Source organism: Zeus faber, assembly GCF_960531495.2.
Source record: "Zeus faber genome assembly, chromosome: 14".
Lineage (NCBI taxonomy): Eukaryota > Metazoa > Chordata > Actinopteri > Zeiformes > Zeidae > Zeus > Zeus faber.
In genome coordinates, this window is record NC_137200.1 from 1,758,266 (window position 1) to 1,777,931 (window position 19,666).

A 19,666-nucleotide genomic window follows, 5' to 3' on the forward strand; every position below is an offset into this window, starting at 1 on the left:
TACAGCAGACGATGCTACCCTGTGAGTTGGGCAGTACACTTAAGTAAAGACACACACACACACACACACACACACACACACACACACTTTTTTTTACTTTATTAGGTACACCTGTTGAATTGCTTGTTAACACAAAAAGCTAATCAGCCAATCACATGGCAGCAACTCATTGCATTTAGGCATGTAGACATGGTGAGGATAACTCGCTGAAGTTCAAACCGAGCATCAGAATGGGGAACAAAGGGGATTTAAGTGACTCTGAACGTGGCATGGTTGTTGGTGCCAGACAGGCTGGTCTGAGTATTTCAGAAACTGCTTACCTACTGGGATTTTCACGCACAGCCATCTCTGGGGTTTACAGAGAATGGTCCGAAAAAGATAAAATATCCAGTGAGCAACAGTTGTGTGGACGAAAATGCCTTGCTGATGTCAGAGGTCAGAGGAGAATGGACAGACTAGTTCGAGACGATAGAAAGGCAACAGTAACTCAAATAACCACTTGTTATAACCAAGGTATACAGAATACCATCTCTGAATGCACAACATGTCGAACCTTAAAGCAGATGGGCTACAGCAGCAGGAGACCACACCGGGTGCCACTCCTGTCAGCTAAGAATAGGAAACTGAGGCTACAATTCGCACAGGCTCACCAAAAATGGACAAGAGAAGATTGGAAAAACGTTGCCTGGTCTGATGAGTCTCAATTTTAGCTGCGACAGATGGTAGGGTCAGTATTTGGCGTAAACAGCATAAAAGCATGAATCCATCCTGCCTTGTATCAACGGTTTAGGCTGGCAGTGGTGGTGTAATGGTGGAGGGGATATTTTCTTGGCACACTTTTGGCCCCTTAGTACCAATCAAGCATTGTTTAAACGTCCATCTCTTTATGACCCCAGTGTACCCATCTTCTGATGGCTACTTCCAGCAGGATAATGCACAATGTCACAAAGCTCAAATCAGCAACCCCGTGATGCTATCATGTCAATATGGACCAATATCTCTGAGGAGTGTTTCCAACACCTTGTTGAATCTATGCCACGAAGAATTAAGGCAGTTCTGAAGGCAAGAGGGCGTCCAATCCGGTACTAGCAAGGTGTACTTAATAAAGTGGCCGGTGAGCACTCACCAGCCACTTTATTCTCGCACGCACGCACGCACGCACGCGCGCACGCACGCACGCACGCACGCGCGCGCGCGCACTTGCCCTAGTTAAGGTCAGTGTTCATGACTCGACCATAAGAGACTGGGCAAAAATGGCCTGCATGGCAGAGTTCCAAGACGAAAACCACTGCTGTGCAGAAAGAACATAAAGGCTCGTCTCAGTTTTGCCAGAAAACATCTTGATGATCCTCAAGACTTTTGGAAAAATACTCTGGACTGACGAGACAAAAGTTAAACTTTTTGGAAGGTGTGTCCCCCATTACATCTGGCGTAAAAGTAACACAGCGTTTCAGAAAAGGAACATCATACCAACAGTAAAATATGGTGGTGGTAGTGTGATTATCTGGGGCTGAATTGCTGCTTCAGGACCTGGAAGACTTGCTGTGGTAAATGGAACCAGGAATTCTGCTGTCTACCAAAAAATCCTGAAGGAGAATGTCCGGCCATCTGTTTGTGACCTCAAGCTGAAGCACACTTGGGTTCTGCAGCAGGACAATGATCCAAAATACACCAGCAAGTCCACCTCTGAATAGCTTAAGAAAAACCAAAATGAAGACTTTGGAGTGGTCTAGGCCTGACCTGAAATCGACTGAGATGCTGTGGCATGACCTTAAAAAGGCGGTTCATGCTCAAACCCCCCAATGTGGCTGAATTACAAAAATTCTGCAAAGATGAGTGGGCCAAAATTCGTCCATGGCGCTGGTGAAAGACTCATTGCCAGTTATCACAAACGTTTGATTGCGGTTGTTGCTGCTACGGGTTGCCCAACCAGTTATTAGGTTTAAGGGGCTTTTTCACACAGGGCCATGTAGGTTTGGATCTTTTTTTACCCTTAATAATAAACACCATTTAAAAACTGCATTTTGTGTTTACTTGTATAATCTTTGTCTAATATTTAAATTTTTTTGATCTGAAACATTTACGTGACAAACATGCAAAAAGATAAGAAATCAGGAAGGGGGCAAACACTTTTTTACACTACTGTGTATCCATACACGTGTGTGTGTGTGTGTGTGTGTGTGTGTGTGTGTGTGTGTGTGTGTGTGTGTGTGTGTGTGTGTATATACACACATATACATACACTACTCACAAAAAGTTAGGGATATTCGGCTTTCGGGTGAAATTTCAGGATGAACCTAAAATGCACTATAAGTTTACAGGTAAACTTAATTTGACCTTCTCTAAATTTCTGAATGCACATGTCCAACTGTTTAATGTTTCAGTACTTTTTGCACAACTTGCTGTTCTCTAACAAGGAGCTGAACGGCAAAATTCACAACAGGTGTTTGATCCATGAATCGACCAATACATTTCCTGGTTCAATTAGAATTGGTATTTAAACAGTCCTCTTCATCATGCTGTTCACATTTTGACATCAGGAGACCAAGACGACACCTAACAATTGATGAACAGTACCTCGCCATTGTGAGGCTTCAAACGGGATGTTCTCAGAGGGAAGTGGACACTGAGCTTAGAGTGTCACAGAGTGTCATCAGCAGGTTGCAACAGAGATACAGAGAGACTGGAAGAGTCACAGAAAGGCATAGAAGTGGACGTCCTTTGGCCACATCCCACACTGATGACCGCTTCATGTGAACAGTGCCCTGTGGAACCGGATGATGAATGCCACTGAGGTGAGAGGCACCCAAGTGTCACGTCAGACCATTCTAAACTGTTTACATCAGCGTGGTCTGCGTGCTAGATGACCTGCAAGGGTACCTGACCACACCACCAGGCACAGGCATCATCATCTTGCATGGGCCAAGGAGCATTTATGCTGGACGAGGGACCAGTGGGCCTCAGTGCTGTTCTCTGATGAAAGTCGATTCAGGTTGAGCAGAAATGATGGCCGCCAACGATGTTGGAGACGTCAAGGAGAGCGCTATGCATCAGTGGTGGTGGGGTTACAGTGTGGGCAGGTGTGTTTAGTCAATACAGAACTGCCCTATACTTTGTGAATAGTACAGTGACAAGCCCATACTACCTGAATAACATCATTAATCCAGTCATTGTGCCCCTGCATGAACAACCAAGGCCTCATTTCATCTTCATGGACGACAATGTTCCAGCTCATCAAGGTCGAATCATTAGGGAACGGCTGCTGGAGACTCGGGTACCTCAAATGGAGTGACCTGCACTTTCTCCAGACCTGAATCCCATAGAAAACCTATGGGATCAGCTGAGTCGCCGTGTAGAGGCTTGTAACTCTGCACCCCAGAACCTCAATGACCTGAGCGCCGCCCTTCAAGAAGAGTGGGGTGCCATGCCTCAGCAGACAATAAGTCGACTTGTGAACAGCATGAGACGTGGTTGTCAAGCTGTAATTGATGCTCAACGGCACATGACAAGTTGTTGAGACATGGACATTTTTTGTTGTGGTATACCCACCACTGTTGTTGGCTTTTGTTTCAATAAATAGTTTGAGATGAGGAAATCACCATTGCATGCTTCTACTTAAATACCCTACTTTCATGATATAATATCACTGTAGCGTGAAGTCTTTTACATTTTCCATAAATTTCACCCATAAGCCAAATATCCCTAACTTTTTGTGAGTAGTATCTGTGTATACACACACACACACACACACACACACACACACACACACACACACACACACACACACACACACACACACACACACACACACACACACACACACACACACACACACACACACACACGTTACAGCCTTATTCCAAAATGGATTAAAATCCTTTTATCCCCCTCATCAATCTCCAGAATTTTTTGCAAAAGTATTAAAAATAAAAAACTGAAATACCGCATGTACATATGTATTCACACCCTTTGCTATGACACTCAAAATTAAGCTTGGGTGTATCCTGTTTGCACTGATCATCCTTGAGATGTTTTTACAACTAGATTGGAGTCCACCTGTCGTAAAATCAATTGATTGGACATGATTTGGAAAGGCACACACCTCTCTATAAGGTCCCACTGTGACACCTCTCTATAAGGTCCCACTGTTGACAGTGCATCTCAGAGCAGAAACCAAGCCATGAAGTCAAAATAATTGTCTGTTGACCTCTGAGACAGGATTGTATCGAGGCCCTGTCTGGGGCAGAGTACAAAAAAATGTCTGCAGCATTGAAGGTCCCGAAGAACACAGTGGTCTCCATCATTCGTAAATGGAAGAAGAATGGAACCACCACCACTCTTCCTAGAGCTGGCCGCCCAGCCAAACTGAGCAATTGGGGAAGGGCCTTGGTCAGGGAGGTGACCAAGAACCCGATGGTCACTCTGACAAAGCTCCAGCGTTCCTCTGTGGAGATGGGAGAACCTTCCAGAAGGACAACCATCTCTGCATCACTCCACCAATCAAGCCTTTATGGTAGAGTGGCCAGACGGAAGCCTCTACTCAGTAAAAGGCACATGACACCCCGCTTGGAGTTTGCCAGAAGGCACCTAAAGGACTCTCAGACCATGAGAAACAAGATTCTCTGGTCTGATGAAACCAAGATTGAACTCTTTGGCCTGAATGCCAAGCGTCACATCTGGAGGAAACCAGGCACCTCTCATCACCTAGCTAATACCATCCCGATGGTAAAGCATGGTGGTGGCAGCATCAAGATGTGGGGATGTTTTGCAGCAGCAGGAACTGGGAGACTAGTCAGGATTGAGGGAAAGATGAACGGAGCAAAGTACAGAGAGATCCTTGATGAAAACCTGCTCCAGAGCGATCAGGGGCGAAGGTTTACCTTCCAACAGGACAACGACCCTTAGCACACAGCCATGACAGCACAGGATGGCTTCGGGACAAGTCTGAATGTCCTTGAGTGGCCCAGCCAGAGCCCAGACTTGAACGCGATTGAACATTTCTGGAAATACCTGAAAATAGCTGGGCAGCGACGCTCCCCATCTTATCTGACAGAGCTTGAGAGGATCTGCAGAGAAGAATGGGAGAAATACCCCAAATACAGGTGTGCCAAGCTTTTAGCATCATTCCAGAGATGACTGGAGGCTGTCATCGCTGCCAAAGGTGCTTCAACAAAGTACTGAGTAAAGGGTGTGAGAATACATATGCACATGCGATATTTCGTTTTTTATTTTCAAAACATTTTCAGTGCGTAGCAATGACACACAATGCTAGAACTTGTAAGTGGTATGTTTAAATATGGGACAGCAGTGGTCAACTGTTTTATAGCAGTGGTCAACTGTTTTTAAGCCCAAGATGACGACGGCAGACAAATTGCAGACCAAGATCTAAATGGTAGAGGGAAAAACAATGACAATACATTTAAAAAAAATCTTCACCTTTTATTATTGATAAAATGTATTTGTTTTCAAATAGGTACAATGGAATATAATTTTTTTTAAGTGAAAAATGTTTTTTAACAAACAAATAAAACATATATATAATATATGGAGCACAGTGCACTGCATATATTACAATATTAACACATTTTTATACGAAACCATAATCATAATACATGAAACTGCATTCATAGCGTTATCAATTTAGCCTTGTCACAGCTGAGGCAAGGAAAACCCTCAAAACCCTTGTTCATTCTTTTTTTTTCATCTTTAATTTGCAAGCTTGATGTGCTTACCTGATAGAACTTGAACTTGAAGCCTAAGATGTGGCAAAGAGTGAGCGGCTCACACATGTATGACTTTATGAGGGGCAGGAAGAACTCATCTTGGTCTGATCGGCCCTCGTACACCTCAAGGATGATGTCCAACACTCGGTTAGGGTCCAAGTTGAAACATCCTGCGGGGGGGGGGGGGGGGGGGGGGGGGGGGGGGTTCAGAAAAATTAGTAAGCAGACAACAGAGTAGCAGGCAAGAGGCTTCAGACAAAATAACTTTTAAAATGTAGTCACACTGATGCAACTCATTCTGTCATTATATTATAAGCAAACCACCACAGAATGCTCCAGATGCTGAAAAAGCATTTGACAAGTTAATTGGACATATCTCTTTTCAATCCTCAACAAATTTGGCTTTGGAGAGTCCCTCATTTAATGAATCAGAATCCTCTACAACTCTCCATCTGCTTCTGTCATCACCAATGGTTACACCTCACAGCGTTTCACTGTACAACGCGGCACAAGACAAGGATGTCCGCTCTCCCCTTTACTATTCGCCATCTTTACTGAACCCCTCGCGGCGGCTATCCGTCAAAACAGTAATATTGTAGGCATACAAACAGGAACCTGTTCCGAAAATCAGTTTGTATGCAGACGATATCCAACTGTACATACGGAACCCAATATCATCCCTACCGGAGGTTTTCAATCTTATATTTAAATTCTCAGCTATCTCAGACTATTTAATAAATTGGACTAAAACCACAGTCTTACCACTCATTGGGAAGGACTGTAATGCTACAACCCAGAAACTTCACTTAACCATCACAACAGGCAATATTAGATACCTTGGTATTGATCTCCCCTAATCTATCAGATTTGTTTACCCTTAACTTCACTCCATTGCTAAAATCCATTGAAGAAGACCTAATTCGATGGAACAACCTACCCATCTCACTAATTGGTAGGATAGCAGCAGTGAAAATGAATATATTTCCAAAAATAAACTATATATTTTCAATGGCCCCAGTGCAACCAACAGTACATTGGTTTAATACTCTCGACTCAATAGTCAACAAATTTTATTGGAAATACAAGAAATCGAGAATTTAACTAGCAACACTACAGAAAAACAAAGACGGTGGAGGACTAGCAGCCTCAAACTTTAGATACTACTATCTAGCAAACCATCTTCAATTTATAATTAAATGGCTACAACCAGAGCAACAATTGGCCAATGGATGGCGAGACATTGAACAATCTGAATGTCAGGAGTTATCATTATCCGATCTCCCATTCCTTACTGAATCTATAAGGAAACATAATTGCTTTAAAAACACATTTATCGCAACAACTCTGTTAGCCTGGTGGAGATTCCTCAAACCCAGTGGTCACACTCTCTCCAAACAAATTCTTGCCAATCTGTCACAACCCAGATTTCCTGGTTAAAAACAGACCAATAATCTTTAGGTCTTGGAAAAGACAAGGAATTACTCATCTGGAACACATTTTTGAAAACAATTCGCTTATAACCTTCCTAACCTTAACCCAAAGGTATAATATCGGTGGCCACGGCTTCCTTCAATTACAGCAGTCCCTAAAAGTTAAAATCAAATTGACGAACAACATCCTACAAACACCTGAAATGATTGAACATCTCACTCATATCGGTCCCTTGAAAAATCCCTTTTCCAGAATATACAAACTTTAATTAAAAATAGACAACACCTTATCTTTACCTACAATGAAATGGGAAAGAGACCTTGCTGTTCACACTGATATCAACCTGTGGAAGCTTATTTACAACAACACCTTTTCTATGACCCGCAACTCCAAAATGCAACTCATCCAATATAAAAATTTGCAGAGAGCCCATATCACGGAACAAAAAATGTTCAAAATGGGTTTTGTGGATGAAGACATTTGCTCCCACTGTTCCCTTGATACCAGAGATTACTACTTTCATGCCTTCTATCTCTGCCCACCTATCCTAGCCTTCTGGACCAACATCACCAAGAAGCTATCAACCCTTCTGGGTCACAGCATTCCATTCTCCCCGTCTATATGTCTTCTCGGTGACCTCTCTTCAGTCGACCCACCACTGATACACCACCAACCCATTTTGATCGCCTTAACAATGGCCAAGAAAACTATATTTCTCAATTGGAAAAATAGAGATAATCTCACCACATCCCAATGGTTGCAGTTATTAATAGATAACATCTCAATGGAAAAACTATTGGCAATATCCCAAAACCATGTTGATTCATTTAATGAAATATGGGCTACTTTTATTACTGACATAACTCCATCATTTAATACTTGAGTCTTCCTAAGTCGGTGCAATGTCGTTGCGCTTTGGGGCATGTGGGGGCCCTCCTGGTCTGCCAGGGCTCCGCGTTTGGGTGGCTGCCCGGGCGGCTCTGGGGACTTGTGTGGTGCGTGGGCCGGTGTTCTTGGGGGATCCCGGGGCCCCACGGGGGAGTTGGGTGGTCTGGGGGGTGGCACCCACTCCTTTGCCTGAGTTGAGCTGGCCTGTCTCCAGGGGTGGTGGGGGGGGGACGTGCTCCCGGGGAGTACCTGCAGCTTGCATCCGTGTGTGGGTTCCGGGCGTGGTAGTGGGTTCTGGGGCTCGGGCTGGGGGCGGGGGGGGTGTGAGTCGCTGGTTCGGGTCTCAGGCCCCGTGGTCGGCGGGTCAGCGCGCCGCTGGGGTCCCCCGCCCCGCGGGTGGGTTGGCTGGGCCTGTGTGTCCCTCTGCGTCCCGTCGTCCCGGGGCTGGTTAGGCGTTCCGTCTGGGCCTGTCAACCTGAGTCTTGAACCTGGCTGGCTGTGCTAGGCGCAGGGCTCACCATGTGGCCTCCTTCGTGGGTGGCGGTCTCCTGTCATCCCACCGGGCTGCCGAGGTACCTGCCCTCTGGCTCCCGGTGCACTCGTCGCTGGGGGGGGGGGGCTGTGGGTGGGGGTGCCGTCTGCCGCCCTCTGTTCTGTAGTCCGCATGCTCGGCGGCTGGGGGCTGACCAGGGGCCTGATGTGGGGGCGGAGCTGCCCGACATGGCGTAGGCGCATGGCGGACGCTCTTGGGTCGGCTGCTGTGGGTCCAGGGGTGGGGGTCTGTGTGGTTGTTCCCCGGCCTGCTGCGCCCCTGGATCGATCCGGTCACGACTCGCCTATCTCTCCCAGTGACAAAACTCATACTCAGCACATACACCACACAATAGACCGAGGGCTTGCGGGATGGCGGGGTGCAGGCTATGTGGGTGGGGATGCTGCGGGCAGCTGCCATCTTGCCTGTCACGCTCCTGCCCAAGCATGCTTCTCGTCCGTCCCAAAATTTTAATCACACTCACATTACTCACAAATACTCTGTGTTGTATGCCCAGCATGCTGACAGCACAGATTAAAAAAAATAAAAATAAATTTTTTTTTTTAAAAAGGCAAACCACTGAATCTTTAAAATAATATTTCAGCCTTTAATTCATTTTATAGTCTTAATTTTAATTCAGTGTAAATATAGTTTCCATGTCAACAAAATTGTAACGGACATATTTGTGAAAAAGAACCTTTTATTTCCCCCCCTCAAGGAAATGCAGATGACTAACTACCCCGAAAAAAGGACAGATTTTCCTTTTCAGCCAAGACTAATGAAAACATGAAGAAACAGAAAACGCTTGTCATGTTTTCCCCCTCCAACGTCACTATGGTCCAGTCATAGTCATGCACCATGGATAGAAGTTTGAGCACTCTAAATTACAACCCGTTGGCCATTTATGCTTTGAGTGGTGCATGAGTCATTTCCACACTACATGATGAATCAAATGGCCTCCATAATCTGAAATGTGCCAATGCAATAATCTATTGGGACCGCATAAGGCTGCATGTAAATTATACATGGATTTTTAAAAGCCATTTGCTTTGAATGTAAGTAAATTGTACCCAGTGACTGAAAGAGTGTCTTTGAACATTACACCACTGCAGGCGTGTGTTTCTGGGTGACTGCAGGTAATATCTTTGGTAGATCTACACAAATCCGCGTCAGGGCCAAGCGAAACACAGGGAAATGCCTGCCCTTTTCTCTGCATCTGCAATGACACTTTTCTCCCGTGGCTGACTGTATTATGTGGACAACAATTTAAGGAAAGGAAAGTGGTTCCACTGAAACTGTCAAGTTCACAATGCATGTTATCTTAAAGGTTCTATATAGTTACATGTACTTTCATTGCCACTGAGTGGTTACAGCACTTGAATAAAATCCCAGAACTTTCTCTGAATTAAGCAGGACTTGATAAAAGTATTTGGTCTCAAATTCCTTGTCATTGTTAATAGTACAGAAACTTTTTTTGGTGTTTCGTCTGATCATTTTGAGCTTGCATCTGGAATCGGAGGGATCAAATTTTCTTTCATTTGGACTCATTGGGTCTGCTGTATGTCAATGATAAATACATCGCCTGAGCTGATCACGCTCACGTGATTAGACAGCTGCAACTACCGATGCAATTTTTCAGTTACCACAATAGTGAGATTGTTGATTTTGATACTGTTTATTCGCTATGGAAACATACTAATATGACATGACACTGTCCCTGAGTTTCAGTATAATGCAACCTTAACTCTCACTGAGGTTTAGTCAAGACATCATATAACATGGAAATGTCCAGTTCAAACTTCAAATTAAAGTCTCTTTCACTTTTAAGTGCAAATACACCTTTCTATTATATGTCAATGGTACTTGCAATTCCAAAATAAATTAAATTATTGCAAAAAATAATAATAAATGGCCGATTCTTCTCACCCTCGTTCACTGGAAGTCCTCCTTGCTCACTGTGCCTTAAACCAACTGAATCAAATTGAACAACTCGTTTTAATGGGTGACTCGTGAAGAACCCAGTCTCAAAAAAAAAGAGTCGAACCTTTCATCACAAGCGGATCCCAGCTGTGACAGCGATAGCTTTGCAGTCTGCACAATCTTTGAATAGTCAGGCGAAAGATTTATCTCATGTTCTTCGTTTACTTTGAAGTACCTCCAAAACAGCTGACATTTTCTTTCTTTCACTCTTTTTTTAGCGTCAACTACACAACTAGGTTACATTACGTTGGTATCGGGTTTGAGTATCGGAGCATTTTTACGAGCACACAAGCACTGTATCGGGCATTTGACCCGCACATCGGATATATGACACTAATCGACCGGTCATGCCTGATCAAGCTGAAAACTGGCCGATTCCAGTTACCGGCCGATCAATCGGTGCATCTCACTTTTTTTTTTACCATATGTTTATATTACGGTCACATTTTTGTGCTTGATTATTACTCCCCCACTTCCTTTTACCTTAGCATTGCAGTGGTACGCCACAGTGGATAACAAAATACCTCCGCGTATCATTGTGAGTGAGAGGAGAGGGAGGGATACAGAACAACAAGCACAAGGTCGTAGCATCTGGTCCAATCCGAGGGATGTAGTTTAAATACCGAAAAAATGCATGTTATTGTTTTGTATTGGTTGTTTTCTGTAATTAAATAACTATCTATATATTTATTTTTATTTTTTTGTGTAGTTTCAGCCGGCATTTTGTACCTGCAAACCAGGTACCAAGAATTGCATGGTTGGTACACAAAACGTGTGCAGGTTGGCAAGAGGATGGTTGGTACACAAAATGTGTGCAGGTTGGCAGGTCTGCTCTTCTTTTGTCCAGCATTTTTTGTGCATGTGGGTTACATGAATAAAAGGCTCTCTGGAGATCAACAACATGTTGGCTTTTATCTTCCAACTGACAATTCTCATTAGTCAATTGCTTTTCTGCCTTTTCTCCATGCTCAATGTAGTGCAAGCACTTACACAAGCAGCAGGCTGAGTACTATCGCTGTGTTTGATAAGATCGCAGGGACCTGCTTGAAACAAAATTATTTCTTACAACTTCTAGGAGAGGTACCAATACTATACTTGCCATTTTAGGATATCTTTTCACTTTTTTTTTGTTACACCGCAAACCAAAGAAATACATATGTGGAAACCAAAATATGTTTTAATTTAAATATTTTTCAGGAAGAAAAGCATTATAAAAAGTTAGTAAAAAAAGTCAGAAAATGATACTGATACTTTACTGATTGATAGCCCGCATTCCCTCCTCCTATGCTGCGGAGGCTAAACTATCTAATAAACTACCATTTGTACAGATATGATCATACAGTAGTTAAGGAAAAGTTGAAATCCATAAAATCCTATGTCGTGTCGCAGAATTCCATTTGAACCTGGAACTTTTTCCCCCTTGCATCCCCGATATCAACAGTTTACTGACTACTATTAGCTACACCGGTTTATCAAATTCACTGCGGCTGCTAAGCTTGGGCAGATATTCAATATCAAATATCGTGATATTTGCCACCATAAATTTTCACAGTATCAACATGCGCAACATCCTAATTGGAGTGGCATAAAGCGATCTGTTTTCAGCAATCCGGCATTAAAGGTTCACCATTTCTCATACAGAGTGTTTTATTGTAGATTAATTTATTGGAATTGAATAACCAAAAAAAGGGGCACGCGCAACTGTGTGTAATGGGAACACTTATCCGTCACTCTGTTAAAACCCTCCGCATGATGTAAAATTTGTCATGCCCACCAAGCCTAGCCTACCCAGAACAATGCTTTTATACAGACGGCATATAGAAGAGCACATGCATAATGGAAACACATTAAATGGCTGTTTTCTATATAAATATAAAAAACTAAATAATCTCACAGATTACTCATCAATTATAAAAATGCTAACCTTCTGAACAAATTGTTACATTTCAGCTGAAGTACTTTTTCAATGTGGTCACTCTAGAGAAGACAAATTCATACCTATTAGTGACTTGATGCTCTCCAAGACCAGGTTGCTGGTGATGCTCCCTGACAGATCCTGACCCAGCTCAGTGATAAGCTTGGCATATCCTTCGTTCTCCTCCCTTAGCAAATTGAACTTCTGTTGCTTGTAGCTGAGGAAAAAAGGTGAGGATATACACAAACACTGTACTTATTATTGGACATTATTATATTGGTAGGTCTTGGAATAAGATTTCATTATTCAATAAGATCACATCAATTAAACATATAATACATTAAGTAGTACATCAATTTTATTTTATTCAATTCTTTTTCACTTGAACTGTTGTCACCCCCCACCGAAATTAATAAAGTGTTACCTAATGTTAATGAATCTTTATGCATTTGACTTCTGCTTTAACCATGTAAACTAAATCATTGTCAAGATAGAACATTTGTGAGTTTAGCTAGTGAGTTATCTCTAAACATGGATGTCACTGTTTTTGAGCAACAAATGTTAGTATTTCAACCTCTTGGGACAAATGTTAAAATGCGAAAAATACTTTAAATAGTAAAACCTAGCTATTAAAACAGTGGGTTTGTCATAGATTAAAGTCATTGCTAAAATAAATCTTTTAATAGGTCATCCAGTATTCAGAAGCACAGGATTAAAGCTTGACACAGACATAAAACAAACTATTACAACACCTAAGCAACTTATTACATTGTGGGTTCCACTTACAATAGTTTGGTTTTGATTTTTACTATCTTCTGGTTGAACTGATGGGCTTGTTTTATAAGTCCAAGAGATTCCAGGGTTTCTGGGTCAAGCCTCTCTTTCAGAATTACCTCTGGCACAAAAATCTGGAAGATTGGGTTGAATGAGGATGTTAGTGTAACAATTAATTACCACCACATTATAACAAATCAAAAACAAACTAACCACAAAAAAAAAAAGACTCATTGGCCAAACTTTTACCCGAAAAATCAAATCCAGGCATATTTGCATCGGGAGAATCAAGCAAACTCAAATTCCATTTGACCCATATTATCTACATGCCGTAAACGTTGTAATAGGGTTGGCATTATCCTAAATACCTTTGTTAAGCTACTCAACAAGAAACTAAGGCAGGGCCAGACCCAAACTTTTAGAATGGTGCAGAGTTGGCACGCCAACAATGGAGTGCCTGCGACGGGCGCGCCAAAACATCGGGTTTTTATTGCATGTCTCCTTATGGAATGAAACAAGTGCGTGTGGAACGAACCTGTGCGTAATGGAGACTCTCCGTGACTCTCTTAACCCCACCTATAGCACTTGTTTCTACCAAACTCCCAGGCTGCCCCCCAGTTATTTTTTACAATTCAATAGTTAAATAAAGATATGTTATTAATCTCAATTCGTGCATCAATTAATCTCATTTCATCATTACACGTAGGACTGGCCTACAGGAATATGATGACTGTATCCAGTGTTGTGTTGGTCATACTATAGAAATATTTATTGCTTGTATTTAGTGAATAATACAGAAGATAAGGAACTTAAAAAAAATTGTTCGGCCCTACTTTTAACTATGAAGAAACCGAAGAAGCAGAAATTACGGAATGTCAAATAGGCTGTAGCAATGGTGTTTGTCAGTGCAGCCATAACAGCAGGTTTTGCAGAGTCCATCACTATTTCTGAGACTCAAACAATGTGAAAACAAAACCTCACAATTGGGTGATCACTGCCTATAAACAATTTAAATAATTATTTTCTCTCAGATATAAATCATATCCCATTTGTACAAGCTCAGAAATACATCTTCATGGAAAACAATAACAGATTTTTTTCAAAAACATTCAAATGCAAATCTTTGATTAAAATTGTTAAATTACATAAGAAATAATGTCATGAAAATCATACTGAATGCTAGAAATAACAATAATAATAATAATAGCACAAAAAGCTGATCATCAAAGTTGCTCTTACCAAACATGCTCCAACGAGCTGTGTGTAATGGTCACGTTTGTTTTTTTCTTCCAGTGCGCTTGTCTCTATATCTGTAATCAGAACGTATTGGATAATGCTTCAGAGTGTGTACAGATACATAAGTTATTTGTATAACTTCAACAAATACATTTCAAATCCTTGCATATAATGCATGTCACTCTTGACGTATAACGTTTTTCAAAGGAAATATTTTACTAAAATGTTATTCCCTTTCTTTAAGTCAAAGTGATGTGAGTTGGAAAATAACCCTGATAGACTGCTAATAATCATATCCAATTTGTTTATGTACAAAATTAGATGTGTGGTTAATAACCATTAACCACACATCTAATTTCAAACCATTATCAAAATGGTATTGCATGAATCCATAATTATGCTTATTATTAATCTTCTAACAATTGATAATTGATAATGATCTAATTACACTACATATTTGTATGCTCGTATGTATATGTATATGTATGTGACAAATAAATATCTTGAATCACCAAAATTCATACTGACCTAATATACAGAAAACATCTGCTAAAATGGATGGCATGTCATTTCTGAGTTCCTAAAAAAACAAAAGATACAAAGTTGAGAAAAAAAATCATACCAAGATTTAATATTGCAGTTTCCAACCAACAGTGCAACAAAAAGGTATTTTCATGTTGTCATCTAGATGCAGTTTTCTGCAAAAGCAAATGCGCTTCGCAGGGACACCAACCAAGTGCTACAAGTTTACATAACCTACCATATAAATATGTAACATCTGTTGGGGTTACTTTGAGAAACAAATGCTTTTTAAACATAATTATGACTTTTATCCAACACTACCGTTGAAAAATGCTGGGAAAATAGATAAATTAAATACAAATCACAGAATTTAGTTTGTGCTAATTTTATCACATTTGTGCTTTATATGGAATTCTCAAAATAAATGTTTCTAATAACATGAATCAATATGTATCACGCAGTTGATACTTTTACATGCTAACCCAGAGTATGTTGTAATCAAGTTAAAAATATAAAAAATAATAACAATTAATAATTGTTTACTAGCTATTAAAGAGAAAAAGGTTCATTTTAATGCTATCACCATTTTTCCCCAACACTGCTCAAGATTAAAAAAAAATTGAGAGAAAAACAACAGAACTCTAGATTTTATACAACCTTTACCATCATATCTTCAAGGGCACTAGCAGCCAAGTCCAACTTCAGGTTCCCTTGTACAACTTGCCAGCAGAGCTCATAAAAGGCAGCCTGTATGTCTGGAGAATTAAACCAGAGCCCATTTTAAGATACAATAAACAAACTGCTGATGGAACAGAAATTTACAGACAAAATTGTTTACAATTGTAAGTTGGTTAACTTCCATGCCAAACACTGACAACGACAGAAAAAATTGTGATTAGAAAATGACATTGATTTTAAAGGTTCTTGAGAATTGCAACATACGCTATCTTTATATACAAACATACCTTACCATCTTTTATTTTCAGATAGCAAGCATAGTAATGATGATACATTAAGAAAAAACTAATAACATTTCCAGCTTACCTCGGATTTCACTGCCATGATTTGTTTTCTTTGTAAGGTCCTTGCACAGCTGTACACTGTGTGATGACGAGACAAACAGACAGTAACCCCTTTGAGTTATATCACACTCAATGTAACATCAGAAAACTTAAGGAATCAATGCCCATCTTGGAGGAGGTCTCAATTGGCTGTTAGATGTTGCTTTAGCCTTAAACAATTGTTTGCACAGTCAAATTAGAAACAAGAAACTTGGAATGTACGTTGTGAAATATGGCATTTAACCATTTAACCATAACTTTACTATTGACTTTAAAATAAACATTTTGAAATTTTCAAACGTCACGTATAAAATACGTAACATCACGTATAAAATGGCAACATTTACAAGCAACAAGGTCAACATCGACAAACAGGTATTATACACATGTTGAGACAAATCCAGACGTCTACTTCGACAACTGAGCTGTCATAAAGCATATTTGATGTATATACATACAAGTCAGTCTGGTATCCGTTTTGGGAAATCTTTGATTTGATTGACAGAGATAAAACTTATACAGAACTTATGGAAGAATTTATCATCACGATAAGAGACTTTAGACAACATTTGTATATCACAATCAGAATATCTGCTTATAATTTCGAAAGCCTATGTTAAAGAATCCAACTATGGTCCATTACATTGAACAGTTAAGGTAATGGGAAGCACAACAGACCAAAACTCTAGATTTCAATGCAAATGCCTTGTGGTTTAGGACCATTTCTTGAAGTTTTATCATCTCATCATCATGCATCTTGTACGCATTCTGATAAGGGACATGTCAAAATATTCATCCTGTCATTTGTAAAGATAAGTCAAACTCCTCTGAGTACTTTTCATTTAGCATGAACTGTTAGCAGAAACCAAGATCTGTGCAGGTTCACACTGATTTCTCTGCTGAAGGAACAGAGGTTTTCAACTGAATCGTCCAAGCAAAGCTTCTCTGCCGTAGGTTCAAAGTCACATGGGGCTGGCATGCCCGATCCAACTGCTTGGGTGACAGAGACAAAATAAAATTGGTGCTGAATGGCGCCTGTGATGTTTGTAGATTTATAGACATTCATTAAAAAATATATTTATATTTTGTCATTAATCTTTAGGTAAGCTGTATGTAAAACGTTCCACCCCACTTTTTCTTTGATATTCATTTTGTTAAAAAAAAAAAAAAGGATGCTAATTGCTGCTATGTTTGGAAGATTGTTTTTAACAATGCAGATGTTTTTTTTAAAACAACGGTTATTTCGGTCAATTCCAGCAATACATGTGTTTTTTAAATGCATCATGGCATACAACTGTTTTCCCTATAAATAAATAAAATGCATTTAACAAATTGTAATTTTATATATATATTTATAGTTATGAATATCGTTATTGAATGTATATTTTATCGTGATAATATTTTTGGCTGTATCGGCAAACACTAAATCAGCTACATCATTAGGATATGTCATGGGTGTTTTATTGTAACAACATTTTTGAGATTGCAAGAAGATTCTGTAAGGTTGAACCATAGGACAACGGAACAACAAAAAGTAAGTGGCTGGTTAGTAGTAACTGAACAATTGGCTTGCTTTCATGAACAGGGTTAAATTTGACATGTGAACATTCAATGACCTGAGGTAACCTAAAAGTTTAGTGTTGTGGAAAAAGGGAAAGTGAGTATTTTGAGTGGAAAGCCAGTAAGATCAGAGTTCAGAGTTGATTTCTCATGTTTTCACAGTGCCAGCATGTTGTAAAACTGTCTCACCCATTTTATTTTAATTAGATTGGAGATAATGCTAGGTATTCTAAATATTAGTAATGTCGCCATTTCATGAATCTGGGGTTAGTTAGCCCACTAAACCTATTACGCTAGGCTTATTGTCTAGTAACTTCAGCTGCATCAGTGGTAACACACAGTACCCGTCTGATATCATTTAATAGTGGCAGGATACCTGACATGTGCCCTGATTAGGATTGGATTAGAACCTACTTACTATGCCAGTTTCTCTACATAAGGACCAAGAGGTTCCAGGGGTCCCCAACAAAATGATTTCTAGGTAATCTTCACAATGGTTTAATTTGCAAGGCATTTGTGCCTTCAGAGGATGTACATAACAACTGTTCTGATCATGGTTTGACTATTATCTCCTTGAGTAAATAGTGGAATTAAGCTCTTCTGTTGCAAGATCTAAATTGCAAGGCTGTACTAATTCATCAGTTCCAGCCAGAATACCAGCTCTGTGTTCATCAGAACAGGCTCAAGTTTCACATTGACAGGGAGAACTTTTCGTAGGCCATGATAAAAGCTATACATGCTTGTGACATTTTTAGTGATTAACAGGATGGTGTTGTGCACTGCCATTATTGAATTGTAAAAGGTGTACCGCATGCCAGGTGAAAGGTCTGCGATATGCATATATGGAAACAGTATTTGACAGTTACAACCTTTGGAAAGGCTCCCAGAGACCACAAATGGGGCCCGTGGCCTAATGTGTTTCACATTGACTGTCGTTGGTATGTACAAAAAAAAAGTCGATAATGGCCTGGATAATGGCCTGCCTTGTGTACATTGCTGTTCACCTTTCTGAATTAAGCAGCATCAAAATATTTTTTTATTTTACTACGTGGTCTTTGAGTCGGTAAATCTGAGCACCCAGTGAACAGCACCCTAGAACCAGGTGTCTCAACATGTTCCCTGCGGTTTCCCTCCATTGCTGCTGACGTTATTATGATGAAAGGCATCAATCAGCAGCTCACACCAAGTAGTTACATCATTTACGGATGTTTGAAAAAAAGACAGGCTTCCACCAACGGGTGTCTCGGCTGAACCATCCCCCGAAATGCTTTTAAAAACGGATCTGGTGATTCAATAAAATGCTAGTAGATGTAGCCGGCAGTTAGCCAACGTGTTTACAAAACACCTTTAGCTTAAACTTGAACGGTGGTGAAACCAGCAACTCGCGTAGGTGTAAACCTGCCTGTTGACAAAACAAGTTGGTGTTTCTAGATACGTCGACACATCTTCTACAAAAAAGATGTTTTCGCCCCCCAAAGAATTAAGGAACGCCGCGGCTAGCGGGCCAGTCGGGCTGTGTTAGCTACCTGCTAACGCTAGCAGTTAGCTGCTAGTAGCTAGCTGCCTCTGCTGGCCACGAGTCGGACTTTTGGCTGGATGACCAACCAGTCCGGCATTTAAGCCTAGTAAGCGTGAAATACTTCGGTGGAGGCGTAACTCACAACTCGTGTTTTCCAGATTTTTCCCAGTTTTTGATCCAATCACTCTGGAGGAGAAGTGCCGCCATCTTCCACAGCTACACAGACCGGATGTCGCGTTTGCCGCGCACGCGCAGGGTCATGTGCATGAGGGACAAAGATGTAAAGTATGCGCTGTATAACAATATACAATATACTTATATCATACGATTGAGATATAATATAGATAGCTGTTTATGTCATCAACATGTCATTTTAAAAGAAAGATTTAAAAAAATCTGGAAAAATATCCTAAAAATATAACCATAATGTACTATATATTGTCCTGTTAATGTTTGCTTCATATGTATTGCCTTGGTGTTTATTTTCATTATTTGTCTCATTGAATCAATATATTCGTGATTTAT

The 19,666-nt window shown here is 40.6% G+C and overlaps 1 protein-coding gene across 1 annotated transcript in view; it reads right to left on the reverse strand.

Annotated features, from left to right (window-relative positions):
• Positions 1-19,368, reverse strand: part of thoc2 (THO complex 2) — a 66,302-nt gene extending 46,934 nt beyond the window's left edge. The window contains exons 1-8 of the mRNA XM_080013300.1: positions 19,284-19,368; positions 16,046-16,101; positions 15,665-15,756; positions 15,008-15,059; positions 14,483-14,553; positions 13,256-13,377; positions 12,553-12,686; positions 5,733-5,893 (exon numbers count right to left, since the gene is read on the reverse strand). Of these exons, the coding sequence (XP_079869426.1) occupies positions 5,733-5,893; positions 12,553-12,686; positions 13,256-13,377; positions 14,483-14,553; positions 15,008-15,059; positions 15,665-15,756; positions 16,046-16,101; positions 19,284-19,348 (753 nt within the window). The 5' untranslated portion in view covers positions 19,349-19,368. The remainder of the gene's footprint in view (positions 1-5,732; positions 5,894-12,552; positions 12,687-13,255; positions 13,378-14,482; positions 14,554-15,007; positions 15,060-15,664; positions 15,757-16,045; positions 16,102-19,283) is intronic.
• Positions 19,369-19,666: the final 298 nt, after the last annotated feature.